The following is an 8,847-nucleotide window of genomic DNA, read 5'->3' on the forward strand; positions in this document are numbered from 1 at the left end:
ATCCTCTCCCTTAATGAATATCTTCATTCATTTCTGATTTAATTTTTTTTAAAGAGACCCGACTAAGCTATGGTACGGATGCGATAGAAAAGTAAAATTGGTAAAAATATAATGAAGTTTGCCATCTATTCTAGGTTCGAAATTAATCCTAAACTCATAGCAATGTTAAAAATCTTTTCTAGAAAAACTTCACCGTCTATTCTCTTTTAGTTGCATGCCGATAGTATTTGATTATCCTAAAAATAATACTAGTAAAAGAAAAATGAAAAAGACAAATACTTAAGCTAAAATAAATTCATTGCACGTGTATGCGAGGTCCTTGAAAGTTAGCTCGCACGCTTCGTTCGTGCCAAATTCTCAAACACGCTCGTCTCCACACACACGACACGAGCGAGAACCCTACCTCGTGAGACGCATCTCGCATGCTTCACTCGCACGTTCGCTCCCAAATCCCCGCCGGCCAGACTTTACCCCTTTCTTGCCGCCGGGATCTCCCCGGAGCCGCCGTTCACTCTCCGGCTCCTCACCCTCCTGGATTTTTCTCATTCTCCGCCGATCCGTGCTGGAACTCCGCGACGGTCGCCGGGAAATGCGGTACCGACGGAGTTCTTGACGATCTAGCGAGGAGAAGACCGACCAACGGAGAATTCATTAATTTTATCATGATCTCGATCTCGATGGTAAACTCGTAGTGATTTTTAGTAAATCTACGTAATTTCGTGCTTTTGATCACAAAATGGTTCAGCATTTTGTTTTTCTTTTAAGTTATTGGTATGGAAGTTTAAAATGATTTAGGGAAAGAGAAAAAAAATCATTTCTAGTGAATTAAGTAGTGATTTTAATTATTTTCCTTATTTTGTACAACAAAATTGCCATTCAAAGGCTTAATTTAATTTACGGAAAAAGTACATTTTCACCTGGTGGTGTTATTGTGCAGCCTGTGGAATTCCTTTGTACATGATTTTTTAGGTTTAAATGGAGGCCATTGATAAATTTTGATGGGTTTTGACAATCAACAGAATTGGTAGGATATTTATACATTAAATTAAATTAAATTATTGAGGGTTCAGATTTTGGGTTATGGCAACTGATATGCAAAGGCTGGTTGGAATGAGTGAGGATGATGAAGAAATGGGAATGGGTGTGAAAGATGAGGATGACGAGGATGAGGATTACGAGGAAAATGGAGGCGAGCATGGAAATGCTTTACAAGTGGTAGAGTTTGATGGTGGGAGTGGGATGGGATCTGGAGCTGATGATAACAGGTTTCAGCAGCAATACGAGTTTCAAGAGCAAGTGGGCACTCCTCCAGGTGGAGGTAATAGAAGATCTAGACCGGTAGAAGAGAAAGAGAGGACAAAGCTAAGAGAAAGGCGCCGGAGGGCTATCACTGCACGGATCTTGGCAGGGCTTCGAAGGCATGGCAACTATAATCTTAGGGTTAGGGCTGACATAAATGATGTTATTGCTGCTCTAGCAAGGGAAGCTGGATGGGTGGTTCTTCCAGATGGCACTACTTTTCCTTCAAAATCTCAGGTATTACCTGTCAATTTTAAAGCTATTATTTTCTGATTCTAATTCTAATGTTAATTGGATTTTGTGACTTTCGTCTTGCATCTGGCATCATGTGCAGTTTCTCCATGAAAACAGGTATTATGACCTGATCATTTTTTCCCTGTTCTGTATTCATCAAAGAACCCTTATAAACATTTGTTTTGGAGAGTTCTATTGTTGAGAAAATATTTAGTTTTAAGTGTAGTGTTGACATTAACTATTGGCACTTGTTAGTTATATAGTTGAGTTCTAGGCATAGTCAAGTCAAACCTATTTGATATTTTTAAATTTCAATGGCTTTTTACCAATGTGTATCTGCAAATCTTACCACTGCTATTTATCTGCGAATTTCAGTCCTGACAACAGAAAAACACCCATATTTGAACCTTTTCTTCTCAACCTTACAGGGTCAGATACCAGCTGGCGGCAATCCTGCAGTTGTTACTTCATCATCGTCCCATGTGCCTTCCCAACACCCTCCGTCTGTTTCCCTCAAGGGTGTTGCTTCTGGCAATAGGAGCCCTTTAGAGTACAATGCATGTCCGATGAAAGGTGTTTACATTCCATCTCCATCTCCATCCCCATCCCCTTATGATCTATCCTCAAGTTCCCGGTCTCAAACATCTATGTTAGGGGACAGAGAAGTGCAAAGAGACAATCCTCCTGTGATTGGTGGTTCAATAAATACCATTAATGAGAAGCAGGTATTGAATGAAGCCGTTTGGCCTCTTACTGATTTGTTTTAGAAATAAGTTTCTTCCGGTTGCCGTGGTAATATGCTGATGGAGTGATTTGGTGGCTACATTACTATTGCTATTATAGTTATTATTATTTCCTTATATCAATATTAAATTTTCACTCATGCATTTTAGATGCAGAACATGTTAAATTTGCATTTAATGGAAAAATTATGTATGTAAAATATAACATCTTTATTGCTTTGTGAGTTTTATCTGGCTTGTCATTGTGAGCCTCTTGACCTCTCATATTTTTTTGACTTGTATCATTGGATGTATTAGACCCCTTCTACTATGGCATGTGCTGCTAGGAAAGGGTTGGGAAGTATAAACATAAACACAGGGTGAGGTTTATCAGGGATATCTAATTGAAATTAATGGGGATTTTTTTGTTTTATTTAGCTTAACGAATTGTGAGCTGGAGAAGATTAGTGGGGAATGAACTCATTTTGGGAGAAGTAGAATATGGGAGAGAAGGATAGATAGTGTATGGCAGGCATGAATTTAGAAGAAAAAGTGGAATGACTTTAGGCTAGAGGTTCCGTGCTTCTGCAGAACTCTAGATTTATCCTTTATTTTCCCTATTTTCCGTTCTTGTAGAAAGCGCTAATCTCCACTTTGAAAATCAGTCCCAATAGTTAAGAAAGATGAATGATTATCCAAAAGGGCATATTCTTCCTTTATTTTGCATATAATCTCAATATGGTGCCTTTAGCAGGTAAGTCTCTTGGCATTGATTTACATCTTTTTATCTTTTGCAGATTTTTGACATTCCATCCAGATTACTGGAACGTGATTTTGCTGGGTCCCCATATGTTCCTGTTTATGTGATGCTACCGGTAAGCTATGATTTTACTCTTAATTTCCAATTACTTTAAGTTTTGTTTTTTGGTTTCTTAAAATGCTTGTCGTAAGTAGTTATGCTTAATATGTTGTTCTCAATATACTATTTGAAATTTTTTATATGACTGTTAGGTGAAATAAATAAATTATCATTAGAAATCATCTGTACACATCGATTAACATTATATACCATATTTATCTATATTATTGACAGTTGGGAGTGATCAATATTAAATGTGAGCTTGTTGATCCGGATGCTCTACTAAAGCAGCTGAGGGTGTTGAAATCAGCAAATGTTGACGGTGTTATGGTAGACTGCTGGTGGGGAATAGTGGAAGCACATACTCCACAAGAGTATAATTGGAATGGTTACAAGAGACTTTTTCAAATGGTGCGTGAGCTTAAGCTTAAGTTGCAGGTGAGTTTTATAGACTACTTTAATCATTGTGGTTCACTCTCTTGCTGATTCAGTCGGGGTTTGATAGTGAGTTGTCTCATTTACATTTCATTAGGTTGTCATGTCTTTTCACGAATGCGGAGGCAATGTTGGTGATGATGTTTGTATTCCCTTGCCCCATTGGGTTGCTGAAATTGGTAGGAGCAATCCAGATATTTTTTTCACTGATAGAGAGGGAAGACGCAACCCTGAATGTCTTTCTTGGGGAATAGATAAGGAACGTGTTTTGAGAGGTCGGAATGCTGTGGAGGTAATAACGAAGTTATAATATGACTATGGCAACTGTTGTTTGTTTTAGCTGTTGTTGCTTCTGTTGTTATTAATAACTATTGCTGTTGCTGTTGTTATTATTACTACTATTATTGAATGGGATTAGTATGAAATGGAGTTTTGCTTATGCTTAATGAAAAGCCATCAGTGTAGAAATCCATAAACCCTGAAGTAATCAAATCATGATGGAGCAGTGTTGTCAAATATCGGTCATTGCGGCACCATGGCATGTTATGGTGACTGATTTTTTGACAACCGCCACGGTGTTTAATGGTAGATATGTGGGCGCCGTTGCATTTGATGGCTGATATGTGGGCGCCATATGGTGTATTTTTGGCATTCCACCTTGGTATGAAATCCACCATTGATAACATTGTGATGGAGAAGGCTTTAATCCTTCCTATATGCATATTATGGGGTTAGCCTTAAATCACTTTTTCTCTGAATGAATCCATTTGAATTACCTATGAGATGTTTTTCAAGGAAGTGAGAGGAGACATGGTTTCTGTTTTATGTTATACCAATAAAATTAAGGCGTGCAATTTGTGTGTTGTACTTTTTTAGGTTTATTTTGATTTCATGAGAAGTTTCCGGATAGAGTTTGACGAGTATTTTGAGGATGGTTTTATCTCGCTGATTGAAGTTGGACTAGGTCCATGTGGAGAGCTAAGATACCCATCTTGTCCAGTAAAGCATGGTTGGAGATATCCTGGTATTGGCGAGTTCCAGGTAATTGTTTTCTTAAATATGCTTTTTTTTTATAAAAAAAAATCAAGGTTTTTTTCCTTCTTTAAAGCATTTGTTATCTAAATCTGACAATTCAGATTCAATTTTTCATTGTGAACTCCTCCTTTGCTCAAATATCTGTTTTTGTAGAAAATCTTCATTTAACATCTATAAATATATAGGGACAACTGTTAGTTTGTTTGTGTTAGATAGTGTATATGAGTAAGTTAAATGTTCATTATTTGCTGCCATGTATTGTCACAGACTGTGGATCCATCTCTCTTGTATTCTCCACTTATTGTTGTGGATGTCCTTTTGCCTATGCATTCACCTCAGAATCTCCAATACCTTTTTAATCAGTTTGCTCATCGTCTTTCTCACTTCTGTGCAGTGCTATGATCAGTATATGTTAAAAAGTCTTAGAAAAGCAGCAGAAGCAAGAGGCCACACTATTTGGGCTAGAGGGCCAGATAACGTGGGTACCTATAATTCTCAGCCACACGAAACAGGTTTCTTTCGCGATGGGGGTGATTATGATGGCTTCTATGGCAGGTTTTTTCTCAACTGGTATTCTCAGGCTTTAGTTGATCATGGAAACCGGGTACTCTCTTTGGCAAAATTAGCTTTTGAGGGGTCCTGCATTGCTGCAAAGGTAAGATAATAAAACCATTGTAACGTGAAGATAGTTTTTCAATCTGTTGGAAGGAAAGCTTCTTGAATTCTTTTCGAAATCATAAACTTAATGAGTTTTTGCTGATTCCACATATTTTGATTAGAGATTTAGATGTTGTTTCTTATGAATGATAGCATCAGAGATAGATAGAGAGAGAGAGAGTTGGGGTAACACTTATTGTAGAAAAGATGGTTGATTCTCTCTCTATTTAGGTGGTTTGGGCATGTGTATAGAGGAGGCCTATAGATTCTATAAGGAGAGTAGATCAGATAGATGGCTGACACAATTGCTAGATGCAGAGGAAAACTAAGAAAAGCTACAGGGGAACCATATAGCCGACCCTACCTAGTGAAATAAGGCATGGTTGTTTTTTGTTCTTGTAACCTATAACATTTTCTGTTATAACCTGAAAAAAATAGAACTGAAGTGTAAAATCAATGCTACATTAATGCTTGCTCTATTTGACTAGGAGTTATCCATTTGTAGGTACTTCATTTAGTTTTTGCGGGTGTATCGTGTATTGTGTGGCCTTCTGCAGTCTGTTTGATATATTTTAATTTCAATACAGCTATCAGGTGTTTATTGGTGGTACAAGACTGCTAGTCATGCTGCTGAGTTAACTGCTGGGTATTATAATCCATGCAATCGTGATGGCTATGCTGCAATTGTTGCAATGTTAAAGAGAAATGGAGTTAGCTTAAACATTGCTTGTGTTGACCTGTGCACATTGAATCAACACGAGAGCTTTCCAGAGCCATATGCTGATCCTGAGCGATTAGTTTGGCAAGTTAGTATCTAATCCTTGATTAAGTTTATTTTGTATCTAATTGGTTTCTTATATAAGCAGTTACATTAGGGAGAATTTATTAGAAAATTGGCTTTTCTATCATAAGACAAATTTGGGATGTGCCATATACAGTTTTAGAATAAAAGCTGTGTGATCTAAAATACACATTTTGGTTATATATTGCAGCTGTTGAATGCCGGGTGGGATGTTGGACTACCCGTCGTCGGTGAGAATGCACTTCCTTGCCTAAACAGAGTTGGCTATAACAATGTTTTGGATAATACCAAGCCTGTGAATGATCCAGATGGAAGACACTTTTCTTCCTTTACATACCTGAGGCTCAGTCCAGTTCTTCTTGAACGACAAAACTTCCTAGAGTTTGAACGATTTGTCAAGAGAATGCATGGTAAGTTGATGCAAGAAAATTTTAATTGTATCTATAGCCTCATATTGATTTGTAAGTAAAACAGTATCAGTTGACATTAGCAAGTTTTAGGGTTGATGGTTATGTCTTTTCACACTGCAGGAGAAGCTGTTCTTGATCTTCAGGTATAGCAAGCAGAAAAGAGAATCTTGTGGAGTTTGTATTTATAGTTCCCTCTACAAAACGGTTGGGGCATCCTGATACAGATTAGTAGAGTAGAATTGGCACTTGCCGTGGCACATACTAGTTGTTAATCAAATAGTTAGTTAGGATAGGTTTTTTTATGGGATCAAACTATTCCGATTAGAATCTGGATGTAAAATTTGTCCATACATTGTAACTAGGACCAGTATTAGCCATTACAGTGGTCTCTACAACTTGTGCACATTGCATCAATATCAGTATAGTAGTAATCTAGCAGAGAGAGTATGCTATGCTAGTTTATCACTGTCACAAATATGATTGGATGAGCTGATGACATACAGGTTTTCATTGTGCATCCAATAAAATTCATGCCAAATCCCTGATATGAAAATTTAATAAAGTTCTAAACTTCTATGATTACAGTAAGCCCTAATTATAAAATATTTATTTAAATGGTAATTAATGTTCAAAATTACCCATCGTGTAATGAAAATAATGAGAACGGTAAATTAAAAAAAAGTAAGAGTAGGCATGGCAATATAACCCGTACCTGCGGGTACCAACCCGAACCCGTCCCGAAGTTGACGGGGAAAACCCGTTCTGACTGGGTTTGGGTTTGGGTTTTCCCCGATTTTAAAATATGGGGACGGGTCGGGTAATGGGGACACTAGTACCCACCCCGAACCCGTTTCCGAACCCGTCCCGTTTATTTTACTATGTACATTATTATTTATTTTTGATAATTTAAAATATTAAATATGTGGTCAATCTTTTGATATTTTAATTTGAATTTATTATTTAAAATATTTGAAATGTATGTATGGAATTTTTTTAGATTGTTTTATTTTATTATTTGTAATGTAATTTTATTTTGGAAAAATAAACATTTCTATTAAAAAATTGATTTTACTAAATGAATGGTGGCGGGACGGGGATACCCGAACCCGTTTGGGATGGATTTGAGTTTTGATTCCCCATCCCCGTTTGGGTTTGGGGCGGGGAACGGGGATTGTTTGGGGATTCGGGTTTGGGTTTGGGAGAGGTAAAAACCGTCCCCGACCCGCCCCGTTGCCATGCCTAAGTAAGAGCTTCTAATGGGGAGTACTTTACCTAGTAGGCACCCCAACCTATTAGGCCCTCCCATTGGAGAGAGAAAAAATCGGATGTCTTTTAGTTAACATCACTTTGACAAGAATTCTCTATCTCTTCATTAAAGTATGAGAGTCACAATTAAAATGAGATGATTATCATTTATAAATAAATTATTTTTGAAATGTAACGATATAAAGTTATTCAAAAAGAAAGTAGGATTATTCGGTCGGATATAAAGTTATTCAAAAGGAAAGTAGGATTATTCGGTTGGAATTAATGGTGAGAATAAATTGAGTCGAATTAGACTATTTATATATAAAAAATTAAGAGTTACTTGTGACATGTAGTATTTTACACCATGTCGATTGTTTATTATTTGACATGTAGTATGTCAGATGTTTATTAGTCTATTTAAAAATTTCATTCGAAAGCAGTAACATGTCGATGGTTTATTATTCAACATGTAGTATTTTAGATGTTTGTTAGTCTAGTTATAAATTTGTTTCATTTGGAAGTAGTATTTGAATAAGTAATTTATGGGTGTTTTCGGTGCGGTTTTGGTCTATAAGTTTGATTCGGTTGATTTTTAGGAATAAAACAAAACCATGCACTTTGATTTTATTACAAGATTTTTATTAAACCATATATGCACATTTACATGATAATATAACTTCGTATTTAATTACCAAATAACAAAGTTAATGAGTACAAGTTACAATACAATTTCAACACCAAATAACAAAAGAGATCAAATAACAAAAATGTGTATTACAAAAATCAAATTAGACAAATAAAAAACATAAAACAATAGTATAAAACAATATCAAAAATATTATAATAAAAAAAAAGAATAGAGAAGATGAAAAAGAAAGAACAGAAGAGATGAGAGATTAGAAAAGAGCATGTGCAATAAAACTAAATTAGAAGAGAAAATAATAACATAAAAATGAGAAGATGAATGAGAGATTAAAGAAGAATACACAAGATGTACCTTGAGAAGAAGACGAGAAAAATGTGTGATAATGCTAGAAGAGATTAGAGAAAGCTGAAATTCAAATACTAAGTGTGAGGAAAAGAAAATCGTTTGTAATCATATGGTTAAGGTAAAATAAGGTTGAGTTTGTATTAGATGTTTGTTAA

At 36.1% G+C, this 8,847-nt stretch overlaps 1 protein-coding gene across 1 annotated transcript; it reads left to right on the plus strand.

Moving 5' to 3' along the window:
- Window positions 1-327: 327 nt before the first annotated feature.
- LOC127127087 (beta-amylase 7) lies at window positions 328-7,035 on the plus strand. Its single transcript, XM_051056200.1, has 11 exons — window positions 328-680; window positions 938-1,536; window positions 1,962-2,258; window positions 3,053-3,130; window positions 3,349-3,552; window positions 3,647-3,841; window positions 4,426-4,590; window positions 4,979-5,239; window positions 5,829-6,047; window positions 6,234-6,453; window positions 6,574-7,035. Exons 2-11 carry the CDS (start codon window positions 1,081-1,083, stop codon window positions 6,600-6,602), a joined length of 2,124 nt encoding a protein of 707 aa, XP_050912157.1. The 5' UTR covers window positions 328-680; window positions 938-1,080; the 3' UTR covers window positions 6,603-7,035.
- The last annotated feature ends 1,812 nt before the right edge of the window (window positions 7,036-8,847 follow it).

This window comes from Lathyrus oleraceus, chromosome 3, assembly GCF_024323335.1.
Source record: "Lathyrus oleraceus cultivar Zhongwan6 chromosome 3, CAAS_Psat_ZW6_1.0, whole genome shotgun sequence".
In the NCBI taxonomy this organism is placed as follows: Eukaryota; Viridiplantae; Streptophyta; class Magnoliopsida; order Fabales; family Fabaceae; genus Lathyrus; species Lathyrus oleraceus.